This window comes from Gadus morhua, chromosome 15 (assembly GCF_902167405.1).
Source record: "Gadus morhua chromosome 15, gadMor3.0, whole genome shotgun sequence".
Taxonomy (NCBI): Eukaryota; Metazoa; Chordata; class Actinopteri; order Gadiformes; family Gadidae; genus Gadus; species Gadus morhua.
Window position 1 is genome coordinate 5,989,424 of NC_044062.1, and position 26,969 is coordinate 6,016,392.

At 46.0% G+C, this 26,969-nt stretch overlaps 1 protein-coding gene across 1 annotated transcript in view; it reads right to left on the reverse strand.

Moving 5' to 3' along the window:
- The window catches only part of macrod2 (mono-ADP ribosylhydrolase 2), a gene marked incomplete in the record, with an annotated part of 416,799 nt that overhangs the window by 122,069 nt on the left and 267,761 nt on the right, over window positions 1-26,969 (reverse strand). Inside the window, 1 exon segment of the mRNA XM_030378886.1 lies at window positions 14,397-14,518. Coding sequence (XP_030234746.1) covers window positions 14,397-14,518 — 122 coding nt within the window.

Sequence of the window (26,969 nt, forward strand, 5' to 3'; positions counted from 1 at the left end):
GCCCACAGAAAACGTATCATAAACCTTACATTACACCTATTATCACGGCATTCATGCTAATGTGTTCGCCAGGTCTATTTTGCAAGCCTGCGCGGCCGTGGTAATCATTAAGGGGTTTAATAGACCATGTCGCCTGTAGGACCTGACAAGGCAAGCTGGGCAGGGTGGAGGATCCAGAGGAAAGGGTCACCTTCACGGGGGAAGAATGCCCGGTCACGCTAGGTCTAGGGCCAAGAGCACCACGACTATCCCCAGCCGGACCGCGGCCAAAACAATGCATTCCTGTGGCCTGCCATGCAGAACACTGGGTGCTCCACCTCTCCAAAAAAAGTTCATTACCCACAAAACTCAAAGAAAAGGCAGGAATACAGTAAAGACCTTCACGCCGAGAGTGTAGTGATAACAAACGCCCTCCACGGCTACTAGAGCTGGTCCAAAATGTTCCAGCTAAAAGAAAAATAAATCACATATTCAACTCAGATTAACTATTGATGGGGGCTTTTTTAATGTTCCAATATAAAGGCTCGGTAGCATGTAATAAAATCCTCACAATGAGGCCAAGGTTGAGAGGAAGCCCTCCATAGCATTTACAAAGCAGCCTTACTATGAGTCAACGCTGAGATAAACACACTGAATTGTTAAACGAAAATGACACAAACGTATTGCGCACATCGTCCGAGATGTTGCATCATTGCCTTTCAATCGGCTCTGATTGCGAAACTGCCCTGTGAGAAACGCCACATCACCGCCACGCAGCTAGGCCACTGATTGGCTGTAGATACCCCTATGAAGGCAGTCCAGAATTCCCTACAGTATGCGAGGGAGAGAGAGGGACGGGGGGAGGTGTGTGTGTGTGTGTGTGTGTGTGTGTGTGGGGGGGGGGGGGTAGGCTGAGCACAGGTGCCTCTAAATGAAGAGGATGAGAAGGGATCTCGAGCCCACCAACATCCCAAACGGGGACAGGGGACACGCTACTCAAGGTCACGGCGAATTCCAGCAGCCCAGTAGCGCCGCTGATTGATTTGGGAACGCACGGAGCAGCTGGCTGAATGGAAGCAGGAAGGAGACCGGGGCAATCACCAGGTGGCTTTCATGAATTATAATGTCGTGCTGGCCGGTCCTTCTCCGTATCCCAAGCTGCTTCGGTACGGCCGCGACGGCTGGAGCGGCGTCTCCACAGGACGGATGTGTCCAAAGTGGACACGCTTTCAGTTTGCTCTGCGAACAACTCAAGGTAGAGTTTGTCGAACTGGCTCATCGACCGGTAGTTTCTGGTTGACACTGAGCTGCGCGGAAAAAGTCTCCTAAAATAAAAATTGGCCAGAGGACGAAATACTAAATTAAAGAATTCTAAATGGGGAGTTCATCATGAATATTGATCAGGCAGTAATTAGTTCCTAAAATTAACCCCGCCGTATTCTTTTGCACCTAGTTTGGCGTGTGTTCGGAGGGTACATCTGAACTCCTTGTTCAGATGTCGGTCTACAATGCGGTCGGAAAAACAGAGTTCAGACACTGAGCCGCACAACGGAGTGCACTATTTATTTAGACGGCCTAATTAAGCTTGGCTTAGAGACCACTGTGTAACCGATACTCATTACGTCTGATGGGGGCCCTGCACATTTTTCCATGACCCAGCCTGAGATTCCAAGGACCCTTACAGCGCTGGGCTCAGGTGGGGGGCCAATTACTCTGCTCGTTAAATCTCCAAACCATGATAGGCCTGAACACGCCAAAACTCTTTTGAACTCAAACCGAGTCACTCCAATTCCACAGTAGGGTATTCAACGCTCTGCTGAGAATAGAGTTGTTGTTATTTGAATCGCTCGATGACTTTGCTGGTGCTGAGTCCAGATAAACACAGGACTTCCTGTAAAAGGGAATTATCAGATGGAGTGCTTCCTACACTTTCCAAATTGATCGGTTGTCCTCTGGCATTGCTCCCGCAAGCCCAATACGTTCCAGACCGAGAACCGCTGGGTAGAGACTGGTGCATTGACCCACAGTGTGTTAGTGTAGCACAAACCCGCCAGACAACTGGGACCCAGAGAGATTTGGGACCACACAGGAACAAAGGCAAACTGACCATAATTCCTACGTGATTAGATTCAGCATGACACATTTGTACCCTATTATCATCGGGCACATATTGTTATAATTTATAATAGAATATCATGCTTTAATATATACTATATACAGCGCATGTATAGGGTATATATGGGGAGACACTGAGATTTAAAGATGTGCGCATTAAGCAGACAGGCTTTAGAGGTTATCCGACATTTCTGTCAGTTTGACGTATTCAAAGGGCGGAGGCAGAGTCACCTCTGAGTGGTCCTCTGTATGACATCTCCTCCTGTGGACGCTGGCACAATGACTGAATCCTTTAGTTCTCACAAATGGTCCCTATTCAGGATTCTCAAAGAGAAGGTAGGCACTGGTTGATTTATATTTAAATCTGTTCCGCCATTGTGCCCGTTACTAGCTCATTCATTAAAAACTCTGGCGACATTTATGATATCAAGGTCAGCGGTTGACAATGCAAGAAATGTTTAACCTGCTAAATTACGCCCGGAAATTATCACTTGAGTGGGTATACTTCATGATGATTTAATGCTAACACATCATATCATTTTTAATTAACTTGCAGCAGAAGAGAACATGGCGGTCTGCTGGTGTAATTCAAAGACTATAGCTGCCCATTAACGTGCACTCTATATTCACTCGCTGAATGCCATATCTATTTAGTTATAAATCAAACTTTTAGACGCAACATCAAAAGAGAATTCCAACCCGCAGGAGGAGAGAGTATGAGTTCTAGGAGGAAAATCCCGGGATGGAGGGTGGGAAGATCGGCAATGGAGATTATTGAGTCAATGGCCGCTGAAGCCAAGACCAACAATATCCGCTGAATGTGCGAGTGCATCAAAAGCCTTCGATCTCCGTAATAAAAAACAGTCTGAATGACATTTTTTAAAAATGGAATCCTCAATCCCCAATAAAGTAAAAAGTCATTTTCAATAAAGAGGACAAAACATTTGCTGAGGTCACAAATAAGTATTCCAAACCCTCTCCTGCAATCCCGGGTGTCGGAGCGAGAGCCGTTCCTGTGGGGAAGGCAGCGTTAGAGCTAATATACCTCCTCATAAACCTGGGCAAGGTGCTGCCGCGACGCCTCCTGAATCGCTGAGCAGGGTCTTTCGGCAGCCTGTTTAAAACACTGTGAGTCCGTCAGTTCAGGGCAGCCGTCGTACATCAACTCTCGTTAGCTGTAACCTTGGCAGATAATAACGACACTAAACAGGCCGTGTGTGTGGAGTTACAGCGACTGTGATTAAGGAATTATGTGTGTGGGTGCGTGGACATGGTGAGACTGTCAATACCCACAATACACCTGGGCGTAAGTTCGGGGCAGGATTCTGGGTTAGAGTGCGAAAGCAGCGAGGATGAATATGTATCGCTTGTGTAGGTTTAAAGGGACTGTGAGATATGGTTGCTATGGTTGTTAGCGTTTTTGTGACATGTGGTACACAACACAAGCTAAATTCAGACAGACTTTGCAAAGAAGTCATTAATATTTACACCCGTCTTACACTTACTTTTGTTCCGACAGTTGTCATCTTATTAACCAACTTCAAACACTGCCAATCCCCACATTGCTGAAAATAGTTTTCTTTTGTAGTGTTTCTATGACAAAAACAAGAATGCATTAAGAGACGAAGCACTTGAATTTGTCAACGTTTGTCTAAATATCAAGAAATAGGCTGACTTTGAGTGGAACATAGAAGTAGCATGTGAGATCCTTAGATGTAAGAGTGTAAGTGAAACTGCTGATCAATTTCCATCATTATGGTATTTAATTATAAGAAATATACATATTTTGTGTTGAGTGTTATTTTGTGCAATGTTGTTTATGAAATCCACACGCCGTGGTGTTATATTATATTAGAACTATAAGAGAAGCTTAAAACTCTCGGATGCAGACCAAAATCAACCACTGGAAAGGTAGACAAAATGTGATAGATCACTGTGTTGAAGATAAGTATGTTTAAGATCATGTAAGAAATTGGATAGTATCGCATTCAGCAAAAATTATGGGGTACACTTCCCCTTTAAAAAACAGTAGCTTTAAATGGCAAGTGTTAAATGATGAGAGAAAAAACACTAAAACCAAATAGCAATGGCAAGATTTTAAATGACCATTTATGAAATAAATTCTGACAAAGCAAGACATTTTTCCTGCTTCTTTACTGGTTGAGTATCATCTTCCATTAAATGATCCTCCCATCCATGAACACAAAAGCAACCAAGGGGAAAACAGCCCTATATGTAGCCCAATACATCTCTTTTATACATCTAAATATGTACAAGGAAACGTATATCTAAACGTACCAGATTGATCAAATATGTATAAAACACTGCATATGCAAAAGCAGCTGTGATTGCAAGCGTGTTATTAATCGTGCCCTGGATGTGAGAGAATGTGCCGTTGTGTTTGTGTGTAAAAAAATATCCAACACTCATGAGTCTGAGCAGCTGCACAGAAGCCTTATCTGTGTTGTGTTAATTTGCCTCTTACACACACACACACACACACACACACACACACACACACACACACACACACACACACACACACACACACACACACACACACACACACACACCGTGTTCACATAATTGCTGCCTGCTCAGAAAAACGAAAGAATATATATACATATCTAAACTTGAAAAAATTGGAAGGCAGCGCTATTACCGCAATTAAGCAGAAATTAGCACTGAAGCATTTAACATACCGTTTTTGAAACCCCTTCTGTGTCAAACAGCCTTGTAGTGCCTGGTGGAACCTGAGACCCATATGTTAGGAGGGAAGTGGTACTCGTTGATCATTTAGTATAAGGCAGTGGAAATGGCACACTGTGATCACCTAAATCCTACTTTCATGGGCCCGACCCCGGCAAGGTCGAGTCTGGGAGCCACACATGGCTTCATTACGTGGGATTGTTTTTCCTAGCCCACTAGCTTCAAGACCTGCTGCTATCCTGCCTCTGATTGGCTAACACCAACCCTCACTCTTCACCCTCAACCTAACATATCAATCCTCATGACTTAGCCTCACTAAACAGAGGCGTAGCACGTAGCAAATGTGAAAAGAAAAAGAAAGAAAAAATAAAAAGCCTTCATTACAGCGGAAGATCTGAAGGGCACGGATTAAGTCAAATAATCTGCCCAGCAACAGAATTGTAATAAATGCAGTCGTGTTGGCAGGACCATCATTTAGGTAGAAGAAGTAGTATAACAACAAGAAGAGTACCCTCTCCAGTGCCTTCGCGATTGCCTGCTTAATCATAATGTATCTCTCCTAATCCATAACTGGAGCAGTCGGTTCTTTGATGCAGAGTCATGTAAGACGTCATGCACCGCCACGTTAATTAAGTGTATTGAGAGGAAAGCGCGGATTCAATGGTCTCATTATTATTCATTCAATAATTAAAATATCCATCTGTGAGGCCCAAATTGAAAACTCTGCCGAGCGGAGAGGAAAATGTGCGGTAATGAGGGGTGGCCAGACTGGTTGATAGGTGTGAGGTGGAGGAAGACAAAGACGAGATGGAGCGTTCTTCGGCAGCGTCCCTACAGGGTATTCCTGCATACATGGCGTCACCCAGCCAGCCAGCCAGCCATGTTATTCAGTCTGGGGGGCAGCACGCCACCGCTACTGAGAGGAAAGAAAATCGACTAAATAAACTGGAGTGGACGTGGCGAACTGACATACAGTGTTACCACGGCGACACTGCTGCATCGTTAATAATATTTGAGTGCGCGCACACCCACACACACACACACACACACACTCCAAACTGATTCAGACAGTTAATTAACAATAATGATGTAAACAGGGTCTCAGCAGAAGTCCGCCAGCAATCTGTTTAAACAATAGCAACGAGATAGTGGAGAATGTCTGGTCCCCATCAGGGGCCAGAGTGGGGCCGAGCTGGGGCTAGCTCGGCTGATTAGGATCTGAGAGGTTCATTAGTGATCCCGGCTCCAGGGACAGGGGAGAGGCGACAGGGCCGTTTTATGAGATGACCAAGAAAAGGAATCCGACGGCACCTAAAAATTCTCAAACTTTAAATGCCAAAAAAAAAAAATGAAAACAACACTAGGATTCCAAAAAAAGTGTCACGACGGGTGTACACCGTGCCAGAGCTTTGCCTCGGGGTGACGGGCTGAAAGCTCGACGCAAACAATACCCTTCTGCTCACGCAGTGCCTCGCTGGGATCTCTCCCCGGTCGTTCGAGTGCAAACAAACAACTCCGCACAGACAGTCCCTCCCCTGAGCCAACCCTGGCTGGCTTTGAAAAGCCACATTGTTGTGAGGGACTCGTGCATGCTCATTCCAACCTGGCTATTTATCTGAGTGCGAGGTAGCAAATAAGAACTAATTGCTGTTAACCGCCCAGGGGAGTGTCTGCGGCTCCACTCACTTTCTTTCTGCCCTCGTTCGCCCCGGTCTGAGGGAATCACCCTGTAAAAAAATAAATAAAGGCTTGGCTCTCGCTGCGAGCTCCTCCGATTCCCCCCTCGCTTGACGAAAAAAACAGAAAAAAGACCAGGCAGACGTGTGCCTTTTGTTCTTTGATATCGGCGTAGAAGACGCTTCCGGTATAATTAATGAATGCACGCGCGTCTTGTCACGCACGTCTGCCGTCGTACCACGGCGGCACGCGGCAGCATCTTTTTAATCAACCGCTTCCTCTGACGGTTCCTACACCCCCCCTCCCCCTCCCCTGCTGGTTCTGTGGGGGCTGTCTTTGCTGCTCCCCGGAGGTACGACTCAGGGGAGGGACGCAGGCGTTCTCTCAGAGCTCAAGACGCAGCCTCGAGAGGGGGAGAAATCATCCCCACGTCTGGAGTCTGCGAGTCCGAGAGGGCTTGACGGATCCTCGATGCTTGCCAGCTCGTATTATGGACAAGGCGCATTAAAAAGCGAGAAGAGGCCTTTTGCCGGAGACGGCTGCATCGCATCGCATCGTCTAGGGTGGGGGGGGGGGGAGGTCGAGGGAGGGGGGGCTTCGCAATCAAGACTCCAGCCAGCTGACATCAGCCCGATCTGCATAGGCACTCTGGAGATTGCCTCTTCAATCCCCGTCAACTGTGATTAACCCTCTTGAGGTGCGCGGAAATGTCACATTTTACATATCCTAATATTTCGCCCCACATAAACCGCGTGCCGTATTATTCTCTGGAGTGAAATGTCAAGGGGGAGGTGATACTGTGGTGGTTCTGTCCTCTCACCTTCTACCCTGTGACAGACCCGACCCCCCCCTTCCCCTGGGCCGCCGGGATAATGGGATCCGGGGGACGATGGTCAACACGCGAAGGGGGGGGGGGGGGGGGGGGGGGCACACCGCTAAGACCACGCTAAGCGTAATTGGAGCTAATTAGAGCTCGACGCCGATGTTTCAGATACGATTAACAGCAATGATCAATTTAAGTTGCGCCCGGTGACCTTTCTAAAGCCCCGGCCTAATTAACCTTTGTGGACACATGCAGGTATGCAGAACCGGGCCCCCCCCCCCCGATCGATGAGGGGCAGAGGGGCCACAGGGAGGGCCTAGTTGTGGATCCAGTGTAAGTCGTGCGCAGCAGGTAGTAGGATGGCGGAGGTTTACGCTTCAATGGACCACAAACAACAGGGCTTTCCTCTGATTTGAGGCAGGGGCACCGAGACATACTGAAGAATACTGCTGGGCATTGCCGGTGAGATACCACTGAAACGGTGCATCTTTAATGAATGAATTAAACGGGGACATGGTGTTCATAGATGGAGGAACGAAGATGATTAGAGATTGAGGGAGGATCTGAGGGAGGAATGGTCGCAGCAGTGTGTACTTTGGAAGCCACTGGCAAACATCAAACCTGCGTCATCTTACAAAGTCACACATTTACATTTCAGGGAATAAATCAGGAAATAAATCCCAAAGAGAGCAGGCGAGAATGAGTTGTGTCACTGTTGAAGTATGAGTTGAAGCGTGAGTGAAAGGGAAAATTTGGTGACACGCGGTGCTGTATAAGCAGATCAGCAGTTAACCTCTCGGTTGCCTGTACAAATTCATGGCTCAGTTTACTCAGCCGTGGTCACAAGCCAAATACATTCACAATAAAGCCTTTATGCTCGACTCGGCCATTATATAATTAAATCAGGAGTCACTTGCACTTCAGGACAATAATTAATTTTGCAGGGTTACAGGGCAGTGGAAAAAACTGTGTGTGGGAACTGTTCTCCGCATTAATAAGGGTAATTAATACCTTTGAGAGTAGCCAAAAAACGAACCAAAAAAGTATGTTGTGGTAAATTATAAATATGTCTTGCCTCATTTATAAATAAGAAAACACAAGGCAAATTTATATTATCAGTCATATTTTCACAATCTTCACTGACTGCAGCAGAGGAATTGCTGTTAAACCCATTCAGCCTTGGCAGGAGTTATGGACGTCTTACAGGGTCAAGATGCCAACTTGTCCGCCACACTCCAGTGTATTTCCTCTCCCACAAACACTTTGGTCGCGCATTAGAGATACTTGTTTTTGCTTTTCCACCATGCCCTTAACAGGCCAATGCCTGGCAGAGGATTATCAAGTAGAGGTTATGAGCCGTTACCGACACATGCTTGTTTCATACATTGTAAATGCATTCTTAGAGCTCTACTGGGAACATTTATATTTAAGTTGAATATCTGCAAGCCTTGAAACTGGCTCACAGGGACGGGTGTCTAACCCCTTCATTCCACACCATTCATCTTCCATCCGCTGTCTTTTTGGGGCATTTATTTGCTCTGTGGGCGAGTTTGCGGTTTCCTCAGTCTCATAGAAAGCATGTGTGTGATATGACTACAAAACACTCCCAGGGTCACCTGGGAGTTGAAGGCAAGGCCACTTATTACAAACGGTTACCATGTCACTGTCTGGCTCAGACAGTTGCTCGAGCGACGCGCACACAGCCAGACACTTTCAGAAAAGATTATTCAATTGTGGTTTGTGGTCAAAGGATAAAATAAAATAAAATAAAATAAAATAACGAATGGCTCGGTTTTTTCCGCGAGACCATTAGCAGACAACAAAGATGGCTAGCTGTATCTCCAATGTGCAGCTTACCCCCGTGACCAAAATCCTTGCTATTTTATTCCACCGTCACATACCCTGAGGAGTGGCTGGGCTACTTTTAAAAACAAACCCACTTAAGTTAATAACACTCATTGAGGGTTTGAACCGACAAGACCAAGGCTACTATGACTGAAACAGCTCTCATGCTTTAAGTTAACGCAGTGTCTTTTGTCGGGAGGGTTACTGTCAAACTATGTTTCATTTTGAGCTGTGGAATAAGTGAGGCCTGGACTGAGGGCTGAATGGCTTCCAGATGGCGGTGTTCGGGTCCCCCTCCCCACGCAGTCTGTCTCCCAGCTTTCTACCTGACAGACTCTGCAGACGGGGGAGATTTGAAGCAGCCTTCCATGACCAACTGAGGCAAAAGACCAACATGAGCCATCTCCTCTGATGCATGTACAGCATGCCATGTACGATTCAGAGACCGCAGGGCCTCCCCAACGCAAACATCCATGGGACAACAGAGACGGACATGTGTGTGCCAGCATGTGCATACGAATGCACACACACATGCATACACACAGGCTTGCACACACACACACACACACACACACACACACACACACACACACACACACACACACACACACACACACACACACACACACACACGCAAGCACACACACACACACACACACATGCAAGCACACACACACACACACACACACACACACACACACACACACACACACACACACTCACACATCCGTGGGACAACAGAGACGGACATGTGTGCAAGGCAAGCATGTGCATACATACGCACACACAGGCGCTCACACACACACACACACACACTCACACAAACACACACACACACACACACAAAACACACATACACACAGGAGAGGATATCCAGGCAATCATGCTGTCATGGGGCGGATAGGGTGAAAGAAAGGTCTGAGTCAAAGTTTGAAATCAGCCTTTCAAGCTTATCCAGTGAGATTTTGAATATGCCTCTCTGTCACACCGAGTGCCACCTCAAGACATCAACACCATCGCCGAAAGTCTTTCTCTTTCATTTCCCCGGCCCATTCACTGGCCCGGCAACGCTGAGTATTGCGTTTCCCCAAAATGGCCAGCCCTTTCCAAATGGACCATAATAACACGGCATGCTCCATATATCAGCACACCCATGATGAGACCTATTTATTGTGTCCTGGCGCAAGAAAATATTGACAGTCTGTTGGAGTGGCTTGGCTGCCATCGACCGACAAGCCAGGGTTATTATAATAACTCATACCAGTCCAAATCAGGGCCAAGCCTCGGCTGTAGGTTTTCCCTTCACCGCAATTTCCTTTGGAAATGCTACGCAGGCAGCCGGCTTGAGGGAGGAGAAGCCAGGGCTTCTCGCCCATGTTGCTGCTGCATGTACTTTTTTTGTTTTCGGGCAGCACGGCTCCCTCGGGGGGTGTTTCACGGCCCGGGCGGTGGGGTGGGTGTCCTGGCTGGTGGGCCGTGGTCATCCAGAGCTACAGAGAGAGTTCAGACAGGCTGCCCTCACTGGCTGCGGAAAAATACACTCTTCTGGGCCCAATTTTGTAGTTCTTTTTAAACCTCATTCCACTGCAATCGTTCCCCCCCCCCCCCCCCCCCCCCCCGTTCAGTGCAGGATGAGAGGATGGACTCCCATCGAACCCTCTGATGCCGGCCCGGAGACAGAGACAGAGTGAGGTTGTTGAAGGCTGGAGCAGACAGCTTCCAGATAGCCCTCAAATGCCTGGTGGGGGGTTAAATGGCAGGTTTCCCTGGCTCAGGCCGACCATCAGTCTTCATCTGAAAGCCATCCCTCAGTAAGGCTCTGAACTTGCAGTTCTACCTCACATCAATTCAATGGGGGAAAGAAAAAGCACACATCTGCTTCTGCGTAGGAAAAAATACAACTGAGAATATTCCCTTTAAATAAGTAATATTCTGAACTCTAAGCTATACAGAATGTGGCAAAAACTGCTTCTTTCGGATGCCATATTTGAGATACGTTGATAGTAACATCAGAATGTACTTTAGGGTAAAGTAGGTTATTTTATTCTAAAATACAGATTTTGTAGACAATAATAAATGGTAGATACAGAAATGGGTCAACTGAAACCACTATTAGCATTTGTTGGCTAACTTCAATGATTCAAATTGGTTGCAATAGCTGGACTGTCCCTTATCCTAGAGACTGTCCCTTAGCCTGGAGACTGTCCCTTATCCTAGAGACTGTCCCTTAGCCTGGAGACTGTCCCTTATCCTAGAGACTGTCCCTTAGTCTTGAGACTGGCTCTTAGCAAAAGCGACAAGGATCATCAACCAGCGAGTCTCTCTCTTTTGAATCGTACACGGCTAAGTTTATTGTTGCATGGCTAACCCCTGGGAACCCTTGGTGATTGGTGATTCAGCTGCACAGGGGTTTGCAAACAGACCTCCCATGTTCCTCAGTGTGGATCTACGAGGCGGGGTGTCTTGCTTTGGTTTTGTCCCCCCCCCCCCCCCCCCCCCCCTTCCAGTCGGCTGTCATCCCACTCACGCTGAAGAGCTTAACGTTCAAGCGCCTCCAGTACATTTGAATGACCTGTTTGCCGATCGTATGACTGAAACCCGAACACACCTGACGCTGGAAGAATGTCTGCTAAGACCCTGGATCAGAGAGCTCTGAGAAGGCCAGAGCCCACACTCAACATGTCTCGCTGCATATCAGAAAAGGCGAGACAGAAAAAAATCAAGGCAACATCCTTATTTGGAGGAAGCAAAGGCCACGTCCCGTTCGCAGATGCTGTACCAAGGCCGAAAAGAACTGCAACTCAGCAAATATAATGACTGGTCTCGTCCTACAAGGCCAGTCAATCACAGAGCCCCGCTGTTTCCACTGAAAGCTCTGCTCGGAACAAAGCAGCTGTACAAATAAATTAGAAGGGTTCCAGCCAGCTCCCAGAAGAAAAACAAAGACAAGGAATCAACTGAAACCCTGCTCACACGAATGACAGGAAACCGCTATCACAGGAGAGTTGGATACAGAAACAAGGACTGAAATTAAAGACATCTTTGGAATGCGCGTACCGCAAAACATAGGTGATAGGGGTTTGCAAGGTGACGTTGAGGGAGGATGTGGAAGGGAGGTGGGCAGACTTTTCAAAGACAGCCGTAGGCCCTTGTTCTCATCGATAGCCCTCTCCTCTGGTCTGAGCTCCAGGCAGGCCCTGGGCTTTGATACCTCCTCAACTTAAACTGAAGGATGCACAAACCGCTAGTGCAAAACAGTAATTCACTCCAGAGCGTGAATTAGGATACATTGTGATTTCTTTAATCAGAATAAATGTCAAAATTATACTTTCTGCCCGGGAAAAGCTCTAAGCAAGCAGCCTCACAAAGGGGAATTACTAAGTTGTCATTGCCGTCCGTATTGAGACCGGCTCTGTCGTTCTTTCTCTCTCGCCATTAAATATGTCAATTGATCTGCCTGTGATGAGCCTCTGGGTCTATTGATTGGAGCTGAGCTGATTCAAGGCTATTTGGTCGCAGACTCGCAGTGCTGATTTGTTTACCATTTCATGGCAGATCAACAGCAGACCATGGGGCACCAGGATGGATCACATGCAAAGTACTGTCTGGAGGCTTAGGCCCGGAAAAGGGTATGACTGACTGGTTTGTGATCAGTATTGGTCTGGGGCATTGCTTACCCAGTGGTTCTCAAACTGGCTTAATGTACCGCTTCTTAGGTGTTATTTCAACCAAGTACCCTTTCACAAAGCATTTATGGGAGTAAAAGAAAAGAAAATGAATAGTAATATAGGCAAATGTAAACATCTACATCCAACGTTGCAAATATCTACAGTTTTGGAGGAGACATGGGCTTGTGATTTTTGTCATTCCTTTGAAAGGTTTACCAAAGTTAACTTCAAATTTAATATATTCTATTGGTGTTGGACTCATTTTACAAATGTTAAGAGCCAATATTATATAGATATATAGATATAGATATACACAAACACACATTTTCCAAGACTTACTTAAACCCTGTATCTTTGAGCATTCATGACATCAGTTTGTATTTGTTTTATTATTTATTTAAGAAACTATTCGTAGTTCATTAAATAAAGTTTCATTAGCCTAATGAACTGAAAATCCTCTCAACAGAGGTGAGTGCAACTCAAAAGTTAGAATAAACTGCCTTGAATGTGTCACTCTTAAACTTAAACCAGATCAAAGAGCATTTGATTTAATGCTGGGTATTAAGGAGATTTAGTGTGTACATCATTTCTCACCATGGCAATGCGTTTCTTCTTCAGTTCATTAGGCACAGTGAAGCTAATAATCTCTTGGTAATAACAATGCAGGGGTATATACACTAGAGATAGTTTTAAGTAGCATTATGTAAATTAAATGTGTAATTTTTGCTTTAAGACGAAGTGTATTATATTATGGAGACTCAGCAAATTATATAAATACATATATATATATATATATATATATATATATATATATATATATATATATATATATATATATATATATATAAATAAACATGCCTTGCTCAATGGAAGGAATTCTGTGTCCTGAATAAACATTGCTGGATCCTGATTCTTTCCCTTAATCAAAGTTGTACGTAAAAGTGAGCTGAATTTAATGTTTGCAGCTACTTCTGTTGCTGCATCACACACTACTAGGAGGAATCCGCACAATTGTAATGAGGAAAATTTCATAATTAGGCTGAGACCGTTATATCTTCTTGATATATTAAATAGATCCTAAGTAAATTAGTGTTTTTATGTATTTCATAAAATAACCAGAGTAAAACAGTTGGCAGGCACTTTTTTCACTCGGTTTTCACCACATCTTATAAAGCCGAGACACTGCCGAGATAGAAAATAAGCAAAAATGGTAACACGTCTACATTTGCTTACCATTTTATGCCATATACACATGGACATGGATAGTTGAAAAATTAAATATCGCTGATCATAATATTTATGCTTTTAATGAATATGCTTTGCGTTTGAATTGGTTTTGTTCTTTTTAAAATATTTAATTTGTATTTTTCAACCCATTAAAATGAATGATGGTGTTCCCCAAGGTGGATTAAATTGTACATTTGTGATTCGCATAATGTCATGTACCCTTATCATCGCATCAGACATCGATCATTTGAAATACTTTTACTACCTTTTACCAAAATGATACTGTTTCAAAAAATAAAGTTTCCCCCGCTTTGAAACTCCACAGACCTTTTCCGTCACACAGGAGCACTTACCACAGTGGTCAGATTGTGGTCCACCAGTAGCTTCAGGGAGTTCTGGTAGCAGGCGCTGAGGTCACTGCTCTCAGAAGGGCCGGCCCGACCTCTCGCCATCGGTCCCACAGTGTGGATCACATCTGAGGGAGGGAGAGGACCACAAAGAGACCAACGATGACTTCAACTGACCCTCAAACTCAAGAGCCTGTGTGTGCATATTTGTTATGCTTGATATTTGACCTATAAATTGGTTTTGGTTGCTCATATAATAATCGCCACAAAATAATGTCATTGTAACAACGGCATTCAAAAAATAGCACTAACAATACTTTTACGATGAGTCAATGGCCCAGACACGGCCAAGCCTGCAGCCTTAGAAACAAATTCTTTATAAGATTAATAAAACAGTAGCAAAGGACCATTTGAAAAAGAGTTGCGAGATCACTTTATGCCACTTATTAAAATATTCATATATCTGCCCTCCCCCTGCATAGTAATGCATCTGCCTGTCAATCTAACCCTCCTTGCTGGGCTGAATTGGGAGGAATGCAGTTCCTTAATTGAATCATAGGCCTGATGCAAGGAAAATAAGCGACTCCAAGACATGGCTTGACAGCAACATAATCTTTCACATTCCGGCTGACTTACTCTGGCCTACTATATGTCAACAAAAATAAACACCAAAATACAAAAGACCCAACAACAAACAAACAAAAACGGGATTGCAAAAACATACCTATATCGAAAGAGCCAAAAAGAGAGATAAACAAAATGTACAAGAAGAGACTGATAAATAAACTATAGGAAAGTATGTTAATCCAAGGATGAACTGCCAAGATCGACCCCAGTTAAATTCTGAGCACGATGAGTACATGTATGATCATAAAAAAAGTAATTGACTAAATAAGGTTAGGGTATTTCCTAACATAGACTCTTGTGTTTTTAAGTGCTGGCCGACCTGAGATGAATCACTAAGGTCATAAACTCAGTGGTGCGATGCCATGTTACTGCTGTAATTAATAATATAAGGCACTGCTGTGTGCACCCAGCATATTCGGAAGATTTCAAGGTATAAGAGAGAGAATTTAATTAGTTTAAAAGATTTGGCTTTACATTTCGCATAAATCACCATTTATAGCCTATACAATATTAATCAGTTAATACTCTTTGTATATATAAACCCCAAGTTGAATTACATAGGTACTTTCATTTAGGGGCGGGTTATATGTGGACAGGGGAAAGAGAAGCTCAGCTAAAGGGCTTTGAGTCAAACGCAATGAGACCACAGCTATTTTCCTCCGTACTTTCTCACTAACCACACCGTTTCTCACAGTTTATCTTCCACCCTTTGCTTGACGATTTGTCCAGCACATACGCTTTATCCCCTTCTCCACTTGACCATGAATCATTAAAAGATTAGATTTTGGATCTGGGCCAATGTGATGAAACGCAAATCGGGGCCAGCCACCATCCAGTGGACTTGGCCACTGTTCCGAGAGGTCAACTTTTTACACTTCAAGAAACAAGATGCTTTTATTGAATTGCCGAACTATGGCGAGGTTGTACTGTAATGAGACCGCGGCTGTCTAAAGTATTGTGTCTCTCGGCAGCATATCCCCACCGGAGATTGCATTGCACAATATGGCCATACTGGGGCACGTGGTGGGCTTGTGCTATTCGTGCATAATTCATGAGCGTCTTCACGACACGAACGGCAACATGCCAATTAGAGAGTGGCCAAACGCCAGCACGCAGACTGCGGAGTGAATTCATGAAAATCTAAACAGTTCTTATCCCGCCAGTGTCTATGTTTCCCCTTCGCACCCGCAACACTTCCATGTCAAAGACATATTTGTACAGAAAAGTTTTAGTAAGGTGAAAGACATGTTTTTCGCTTTGTAGATACGGCTCGTATGAAATGGTACTCCGTCTGGAAAGCCAGTTTAGGAGGGGTGGTGTCGGGAACATAGGCTGGAGTGAACAATTTGTTGTGACTTGTCGTTACTTGAAGAAATGTGATGGATATATTTATAATGACAAGTGATTGCTCCATTAGTCGACCGGTAAAAAAGAAAAAAGTAAAACCCTTATTAGAATTGACATCATTGATGACAAAGAGTGTGAAGTTGGGAACAGGTCTTTTTTGGCTTAAATAAAATAAAAAAATGCATAAAATCATTTTCAGGCACATTTACTAACGATTATTTTTCTAAAGGATTTGGCGAATGCATTTCTGAGCTAAAGAGCTAGTTGTTTCAGGCATTCCCATGCATTTTAATCCATGCATTCAACAGATATGGTCTTTGTAATAAACAAAACAAAACCCACATTTTCTCTTTAAGCAAGATGAAAAATCCCCATCAGATAATTCATCCATTACAGTTATTCGGGCAGTATCTCTCTTTATGTGTGCAATCATCTGCTTTTATCGTCATTTTTCTTAGACCTGGCAGACATACATCACTGTATCAGTGGGCCTTCACTGTGCGGAAAAAACACACAAACATGCAGACACATATACAGAATTATTCCTGCAATGTTTCCATGCGATAGGCACATAAATCTCTATCCTAGCGGGGGAATAAACCAATGTGATGGATTACCAGTGTTCCTCTGTTTGGGGCCTGAAACTGATTGCTTGCATGATAACTGCAGGAATTAAGAGAAATGTCCTGACAAAACCCACGAAAAAAAAACCTGTATAGAACACAATCACATGTGAATCTATAGAGGAGATTGTATACATAAACAAGGAAGTAGGATTTCATTGCCTGAGGCCAGATTTGAAATGGGTGCGTGATGGTATGAAAAAAGCAGACAGAGGGATCCCTTGCATACACAATGGAATACTACTGCATGCTCAGCAACAGTTGAGAGTTAGACAGTGTATTGTACGGAAGGAAAGAGAGAGGCAGAGATGATTCATTAAGGATTAACATTGAGAAATAGGCATACACAAAGACAGTGATTCCCCTGTATTTATTTTTAACATAGTTACAAGTGCGTCTTAATGCATCTGCGTTAAAGAATATGGACATAATAAAGAAGTCTGCAAACAAAGTGACTCTTCCAAATGGCCATCCGTATTCAAGGTACTCATTCAAGGAGATTCAAACTTCAACACTACCCTTACCAATAGAAACATTGGTAAAAACATGCAACGAATGTGAATAAGAATTCAGAAGTGCAGCATTGTATGAAAAGGAACAAGGACAACGAGAGCCTTTTTGTTGCGCGCGCGCGCGCGCGTGCGTGCGTGCATGTGTGTGTGTGTTTGTGTACTTTTACCGGCCATGAAGCTGCTAAGCAACTCCAAAAGCCAGCAGCCAACCGCATTATTATGGCTCTAATGCGATGCCGTTCCCACTCTTGAGATCAAAATATGAACCTTGATATGTTGATAATGCTACACACAATTGAAGCAATCTTTCGACCTGTTTGTTTACAATAGATTGGCGATATTTTCGTTTTTGAAATTTAGGCCTGGGTTGTGGAATGGAATCGGTTAGTGTGTGGTGTGCTGTGTTTGTCAAATAATTTCCTTCCACACATTAAACTACCAAAACTGTTAAATGTATCTTAATCTATTGTTTTGTACACCAATTTCTCACGTTTTGTCTATTAGAAAAATCGCCTAGTGTGTGCCCAGCATTACAATTCCAAACCAGCAGGCAATAATCACACTGCTGACGCGCTCCCCGGTGGAAACAGTGTTCCACGCTTAAAAATCAACAAAGCAAGTAATGGCGTACAGTTGATTAAGAAATTCTGCCAAATTGTATTTAAGTGCTGGCACGGCATTAAGCCTCTTTGTTGGGTAACCCAGAATCTCTTTGGGAGAGAGTGGCTTATTATTATGGATTATTTGTTTTTTCGAGAGCTTTACTTGTGCTTGAGAGTTTAGTGTCTCGATAAGGACACTACTTTCTGCATGACTGATGCTGAAACCACTGACTCTTAATGTGGCCTCTATAGTTTGGCTTCACTGCAGTGGTCGCAGTCGAGTTCTCCACAGCTTTTAAAGCCCCGATATAGCATGCAAGATATCTCATGGTTTGTGTTTTGTTTGTGTGTGCCTCTCTGCAGTACCATCCATACATGTCTGAACCTGAAGACCTATGGTAAAATAGTGCAAAGCATTCTGGGAGTAGTCCCTATGAAAATCTGCTGCGAAGGTGTTTCATCCTAGATATTCTAAGTGTGCCATGGAGCTTGGATGAGGACACGGTTTGTACAGATATTTAATTAGGAAGGACGGAATGGATTGATGAATTACATAAAAAGCAGCTTGATGTTCTGCATGCATATTTTATAAATCTACTTTTATAACTATTCCTATATTATGCACCAAAATACTGAAAGAAAATAAAACAAGGAAGGATTCCCTCCTATTAAAAAATGGTTGAGATCACGTCTCCAAAGTGCTAAAATTAATATAAAGAAAACCTGAGCAGAAATCCACATTGTGAGAAGCACCTGTTGGGATTTAAACCCAGGAGCCTCCTCATCGAACCAAAAGGTTAATAAACGATGGCTTCTTGGTTATTATTGTTTCTTACATTCAATATTAACATGCTTGAACATGAATACGACGTGCTGCTGGTTCCCAATGAGCCACTCCCATCCCTGAGACACACTCGACGGCTTCTAAAACTAGTGACCGACCACTGACCGTTGACCTCCTAACTTAATTTTCCCGTCTTCTGTTAATGGATTTTTCAAGCTGTTTCACTCACTTGATATTCAGCTTTTACAAGGTGCAAAAGTTTATAAGGTGCAAAAGTTTGAACTACAAAACGCAGAAACTAAAATGGGCCTATGGTCTTAACGTCCAATTATATAGTAACAGAATGCAAATAACTTATTTTGGTAAGAATCTATCGAATCAAATTAAAAAAATTATCTCTACGATCTAACAATATGTTTTTTGGCACTACGTAGTCACTACAGTCACACACTGACTATTTAGTGGCAAAAATACTCAATCAATCAAAAACCCGATACTTACAGTATGTAAAGGACGACCGTATACCATCCACACCACATCGACTAAGCCCAACCTGCCAGCCCTACAACCCCACCCTGCTGGGTGCCGTGAAATGACCCCCAACGTCTCCGGTCTGCCCTTGCTCGGGCCATCTGCACGACATCATTTCACGGCTGTTATGAGTGCGATCAGACGGCATTAGCGGCTGACGAGGTAAGCAGGAGGGAGGCGCGCGGAGGTAGTTACGCTACACGAGCCAAACACGCGGGCGTGGGCATTCCGGAGCGAGTCGTGTTCGCCGCGTGGGACCCGACGGTGCGTGTCCGCTCTCGACGCCGTCCATGCTAACGACATTTCGTCGTTAGCATGGATGCTAACACCACACGGTCTGGACGGGGTAAACAGCCCCGGGGGTTACCGTGTCCGGGCCTCATGTGTCCACAGCCTGAAGGCATCCTCGAGCGAGGTGCCCCCCCCCAGCCTGCTCCTTAATGACAAGCATCGGGATACAGGAAGGTCACTCGAGGAATGCTTCCTAACTGGCTTCCTCCTCCCCATACCAAAAAACAACTGCACAGCTCACACTAGGAAACCTAGACCGGCTTGGCAGCTTCACGGTTAAAATAAAGAATATTTATCGACAGAGCGTGGATGAAAGGCCATCTTTCACCACTCCAGTGTGTTTATTCAGCAATGGCCGAACCGGCGACCACGCTTATAGTAATGAAGTACATCCCGGGATGATTGCTCGTCCGCACACTCTCGGCATGCATACAGCTGTCGCCGAGCACGGCTAAATGAAGTGTGTACATGGGAAGTGGTGTTGTCATGGTGACGGTGTAGCGCACAGTGATCCCTGACCGCACCGTGAAACTCCACCTCGGAGTGGAGTGTGGGGGGGGGGGGGGGGGGGCGTTTAGCCAAACAGGGGCGATCGACAACATGCCAAGCGGCGGCGGTGGTTGGTGTGGATTAAAATCATTCTCTGGTAAAGCAGCTTCAACCTGCTCGGAGCGAAGAAGTTGCTGTGTGGGTTGTTTTTTTTTAAGCATACTCGCGTCGCTGGTGATAAATTGTTAAAATAGAGCACATTAAAGCAAACTGAAACAAACTGAATGTGCTTCGATAAAAATGGCAGTGAGATGATTCTTGTGCGCGGAATGATTAACATTTGCAATTAAAACAGCGGGCCAAAAAGATTCAGAATCCAGTCCAAGAGACAGGGCTATGAATGCTAACTGGGTGTTCGACAGTGTGTTGAATTAAGCACCGAGTTTGTGTTGGTAGTTAGAGAGGAGAATGAAACAGTTCCCAGAGGAGGTTGGCTGAGGGCCAAGCGAGAGAGAGCAGGTTATTGACCAAAGCAAAGAAGCAGGGGTTCTCAAAGCAATTGAGATTATGTAACATGGTGCAATGGAACTAGGTTCTAAGTGATGAAAACATACAGTCTAATGTACCATGTGGGATCTTCAAAAGAAATACACACACACACAAAGCAGACAAACAAAAATGCAATTAAAACACGACGTGTTATTTAACATTCACCGTCAAAATAAATAAATAATTTACAGTTACATATATATTATTTTTTTATATTTTATGCATGCATGATTTCACAAGACGCCTTCCAGACGGTGATTTGTAGAGACAACATCTCCTGCTGTCATCTGAGCAGCAGTACACAAAAAGGGAAAATAAAAAACACACCGCCGTGAATGTGTGGATTTCATGTATATCCCCTGCGCGTGCGCGTGTCCCAACGCAAACGTCGGCAGCGTACATCGTCTGCATGTGGCGCACTGGCAAGGGATGCGAGTGATCAAGCTGTGACCTTAGTGCTGCCGTGTTCGGGGTGCCATGTAAGAGTGTTCCGGGCGGCGTCTGCTGGGACGGGCGGGGGGGGTCAGGGAACTCAACCAGCAGCCCCACCAGATGTCGTTTTCCTGGAGCTCTGGGCTCCCTGCAACATTCCAGCTAAGCCTGGAACTGCTGGCGGGCGACGCTGCTCTGGGCAATGTGCAGCGGGATGCCCTCTTCCTCTCTCCCTCCCTCCATCTCCCTCCATCTCCCTCCATCTCTTTCTCCCTCTCTCTCTCTCTCTCTCTCTCTCTCTCTCTCTCTCTCTCTCTCTCTCTCTCTCTCCTCTGTGCAGCCGGGCTGTCTCTTTCTCGCTTCTCTCCTCTGTGCCTGGTTTTCTCTCTCTCTCTCTCTCTCTCTCTCTCTCTCTCTCTCTCTCTCTCTCTCTCTCTCTCTCTCTCTCACCCCTTCCCCCCTCCCTCCCTCCCTCCCTCCCTCCTGGGGCTTTTGTCAGATGTTTGGTCTGGTGACGTATGAATACACGAGTGGCTTTAGCACGGAGAAGACAGAAGGTAGGGCTCGCCCAACAACAGCAGCCCCACACGCAGGCATGTACACCGGCGGCATGCACACGCAGGCATGCGCGACCGCACCTTCCTGTGCCTGGGGTACCCGGGCCGGATGCACACCATCAAAATAAGTTATTTACATGGTGGCAGTATTTATATCTTTAAAGCTGCAAAGCATCAGCTTCTTCTAAGTAAGGTGATTTCATGAAACATAACTATGTATTAAAGTATTCAATAATATCTTAAATATACAAATGAAAAAATGAAAGATACATGAAATAAATGGAAAATAATATTCAGATAATATAATGTGCCCCTTCTAGGAGTACTCACTGTAGATGGCAATGGGGTTCTCATTATTGTCTTGTTCTTTTTCCAACGAGTGAATGACGTTAACGTTTGAGTCTAAGTTGTATCCTATGAAGGCTGGGTGTTTTCCGATTAGTTTGGGGAAAGAATGTCCAGAGCCCCGACAACAACATCGCCAACAGAAAACATGCTTGGCTTTCATCTTACAAGCGCAGACATTTTGTTTTTTCCGTGGTGTCGATGAGAGCCTCTTCGGCTACTCGACAGACCATAATACCGAAGAGATCTGGCTGGTATTACTGTGGCTCAAATGGTAAGTCTTTTCACTTCGGAGTGCTTCACTGGTGTTTGTACCGGGGTTTACATGACCGAGGCAGACGGGTCTTGTAGTGAAAACTGCCACATTAGCTCGCTAATGGGTTATGTGTGGCTGCGTATGCTAACGACTTAGCCGCCGCGGTGCCCTGTTACATTGAGGGGCTTCAAAATGTCAACTATAAAGAAATACAGTGCGCTACTACACCAGATTTGATTTAAAAACAATCAAACACATACACACACACACATAAACACACACACACACACACACACACACACACACACACACACACACACACACACACACACACACACACACACACACACACACGCACACACACACACACACACACACACACAAACAAACAGGGGCTTAGCGGTACATAGCACACCTGCCTTTTAAAATAAAAACATTCCACATCCCTGATGATAGAACCCCACAGTCCATTTTTCTGAGGCTGTATCTGCACAATCTCCCCCTGCGTCGTGCCGAGCTGAGCTCCATGAATCTCCCCGGGTATGTCGGGCAGGTGTACACCCACCACCACCACAACCACCACCACCACCACCATCACCACCACTACCCCCCCCCCCCCCCCACCACCAGCACATTACACCGCCGCCATGCCTCACACACAGATGCGGTGGCAGTGGCGGTGGCGGAGATGAATGAAAGCAAAAGTAAAAGTGAAAGTGGCCCCTTCCCAGACGCTGGAGATAATACGCCATTTCAATTAAGACAGGTGTGCCCCGACGTCGATCTGATGGCAGGAGACAATGCCGGGTGGATAAATTAAACACACTCCTGATTCCGGCAACATGTGTCTCCTGCTCTCCGAATTATCCTAATGACAGTAATTACCGAAGGCGCATTAAGGTCTGTGTTTGGTTAAATAAGGGTTAGGCCCGGTGGTATAAATAGCACCGGGTGTGATTGTGTTGGTCCCTGCCTTGTGCTGCCGCTGCTGAATCACCGGTGCTAAGACTTGAGGCTCTCAGAGGGAGTTATCCAATGTGCTCTGGGCAGTCGCTATGATAATAATAATAATATTAATAATGATTCAGGTAATTAGACATATAACTATATAAATAATTCATTTATACAGCGATTTTCAAGAGCTATAACTCAAGCGCTTTACATATGGGGTGTGTGTGTGTGCTTGTGTGTGTGTGTGTGTGTGTGTGTGTGTGTGTGTGTGTGTGTGTGTGTGTGTGTGTGTGTGTGTGTGTGTGTGTGTGCGGTGTGTGTGTGTGGTTGGGAGTCACATGTCACCCACTACAGCTTAGCCCCCACCTGGGACATCCGAACTCTCACCACCCACTAGGATGTTGGAGAGGTGAGAAATGATTCCCTCCAACAAGACATAATGGTGGACTAGAGCCGTGTGTGTGTGTGTGTGTGTGTGTGTGTGTGTGTGTGTGTGTGTGTGTGTGTGTGTGTGTGTGTGTGTGTGTGCGTGTGTGTGTGCATGCGTGTGCATGTGTTTGTGTGTGTGTTTGTGTGTGGGGGGTTGACTTGCATGCATCGTTAAAACTTGAACGGACATGAATGACATGAAGTATTAATGGGATGTATTAGTTGTTCTTTTTGCTGTTTTTCCCTCTCAGGTTCAAAGCCATAGGAAGCTGGCACCACACCAATGGGGCGGTGGGGGGGGGGGGGGGGGGGGGGGTGAGACCATGTTATCACATATCCAAACATTTGCCATGGAGCCGAAGAACTCGCTGACAGTGAGGAAGGTACAGAAAACACAATGAGCTGTAGGGGGCTGCAGCATCTCACACTGACACAGAGGGAGAGCGAGAGTGAGGGAGAGAGAGAGAGAGAGGGAGAGAGACACAGAGGAGAGGAGAGCGAATCACAGGGAGAGCGAGAAAGAGACACATAGGGAGAGAGAGAGCGAGGGGGAGAGAGAGAGAGGCACAAACAGAGGAGATGAGAGGGGGGGAGAGAGAGGGGAGAGAAAGACGCACACAGAAGAGAGGAGAGATAGAGAGAGAGAGAGAGAGAGAGAGAGAGAGAGAGAGAGAGAGAGAGAGAGAGAGAGAGAGAGAGAGAGTCTTCACACAGAGGAGAGGAGAGAGAGAGTCATGCACAGAGGAGAGGAGAGAGAGAGAGAGAGAGAGAGTCTCCACACAGAGGAGAGGAGAGAGAGGAGAGAGAGCGACCTAAAAGGGAGAGGTGGCGAGAGAGAGACCCAGAGGGAGCAAGAGAGAGAGAGACGCACACACAGACAGAGGAAGAGAGAGAGATAGACAGAGAGAGAGGAGAGAGAGACAGATAGACAGAATGAGAGATAATAGAGGGATATCATAGAGACAGAGGAGAGAAAAAGATATGAGAGAGACTAGAGGAGAGAGTGGAGAGGGGAAAGAGAGGGAAGGTGTGTGAAAGGAAAGATAAAGAGACAGAGAAACAGAGAGAGGAGAGGAAAGGAGAGCAATGCAGAGAGCAAAAAGGACCAACCAAAAAGACGTCACGCTACATCCATCCCCCCCCCCCCCCCTCCCAGTGTTACTCCTCATGTCCCCTAACAACGCAATGCTTTGTGTCCACAGTGATCAGTGACACTGGTGGGACAGCAGATAAGGAGATACAGAAGCTATAAATAGTGTCCGATAAATTGCTTTCAAGATTGGGGATGGGTTTGTGTGTGTGTGTGTGTGTGTGTGTGTGTGTGTGTGTGTGTGTGTGTGTGTGTGTGTGTGTGTGTGTGTGTGTGTGTGTGTGTGTGTGTGTGCGGGTGGGTGGGTGTGTGCGTGTGTGCGTGCATGTGTTTGTATCCGCATGTTTGCGTGTTAGGATAGTTTTCCTATCAGGAATGCTATTGTTGATTAGGGTAGAGTGGAGAGATGGGGGAATTACAAAATTCCATTCTTCTTAAGCCAAGCCCGGCTACAAGGTAGAGAGGGGACTGAACCTCTCCTGTCTTATACACCACGGGCCAGGCTGTGGCTAAAGTTGTGTCCTGTATTGAACCAATGACATAATGCGACTAACTACAGCCAAGTATTCCCCCCATCAGGGAGCGGGCTAAATCTGTGGTCTGTCGGACATCATATGGGGACGCTATATTCAAAACACACTGTTTATTGACTCTATAGATAACATATAAACGATTCTGAGGAGGACTCGGTGATAATCAGCGAGATAACAACCGATTATTAACAATAACAAATAAACACGCAATTTGTGTGATTTTGATTGTTTCTGGGGGAAATCATGTTTTGATTCACCCTCTTTTTGGGAGAGATCCTAATCAGTAGGATTAGTACCCCCCCCCCCCCCCCCCTCCTCCATTACCAACTCACAGCCCCATCAGAGGGGACCAATAGAGATTGGTATTATCTGCAAATGTTTTCCCTACCTTTGAGCACCAATCCCACAGACAGCGTCTCACACACACACACACACACACACACACACACACACACACACACACACACACACACACACACACACACACACACACACACACACACACACACACACACAGATTCCCTCAGGCACATAAAAACACACAAATTCAGTCACAAACAAGAACACGCCAACACACAACCATGCACACTCTCACTGACACACACAATCCATCTATCCCACCCAAACACACACACACACACTCCATCTCTCTCCCACACAAATCAACACACACACTCACATCCACAGACTCTCTCTCTCACGCACACAAACACACTCGCGCGCACACACACACACACACACACACACTACACACTCTAACGTGGCACGGCACTCACACATCTCCACAGAATAAACCACAGGAGGGGAAAGCGGGATATGGATTGACAGTAAACCGGCCTCGTCAGCAACACAGGCACCAGGCAGGGCGTCTCAGAAGAACCGCCGCCCCCCCCCCCCCCCCCCCCCCCCCCCCCCCCCCTCAAACACTCCCAGTGAATCCCCCCAAAACAATCCCACCACAGGGGGACGGGGACGGGGACGGGGGGGACGCTATACCAAGCAGCACAAGGCGGCGTTTGGATCAGAACCCTGTCGGCGTGGAAACAGCAGGAGCCGGGGCCGACGCACGCCGCATGCACGTGGGCCGCTGGTGAGACGCTGATGAGAAAGCCCGACGCCATCAGAACCCTCGCCCCACGGATCTCACCTCGCCTCTCCCACTCTCGCCTCCCCCCTTCCCTTGGAGGAGAGAGAGAGGGAGAGAGAGAGACACAGGGCCCTAGCCTCCCCCACACCAATCCCAACTCCACATGTATTCCTTTGCTTTTGTCACGGCCGCGCTGTATTACATCCCATTACCGAGCTGTGATGGGAGCTGTGATGAAAACTGTCGGGCTGGGTGTCGGAGCTGTTTTTCTGCGGACGCGAGGTCGGTGGGGGGGGGGGGGGGGGGGCGGGGGGGGGGGGGCACGCCGGGGCGGACCGCCCGTCCGCATTACTCCGCAGACCCCAGCTGCCGAGCCGAGCGGCCGGGGGTGTTGCGTCGCACGTGTAGCCGTTAGCCGCGAGCTAAAGCGGGACGCGCCGCGCATACGCTTGGTGTGTTATCCCGCGTATTACGTTGACCTCTCGTAGGGGCGGCGATGCCGAGGCGCTACGGGGGACGCGGCCCGTCTACGCTTTGACCTTCT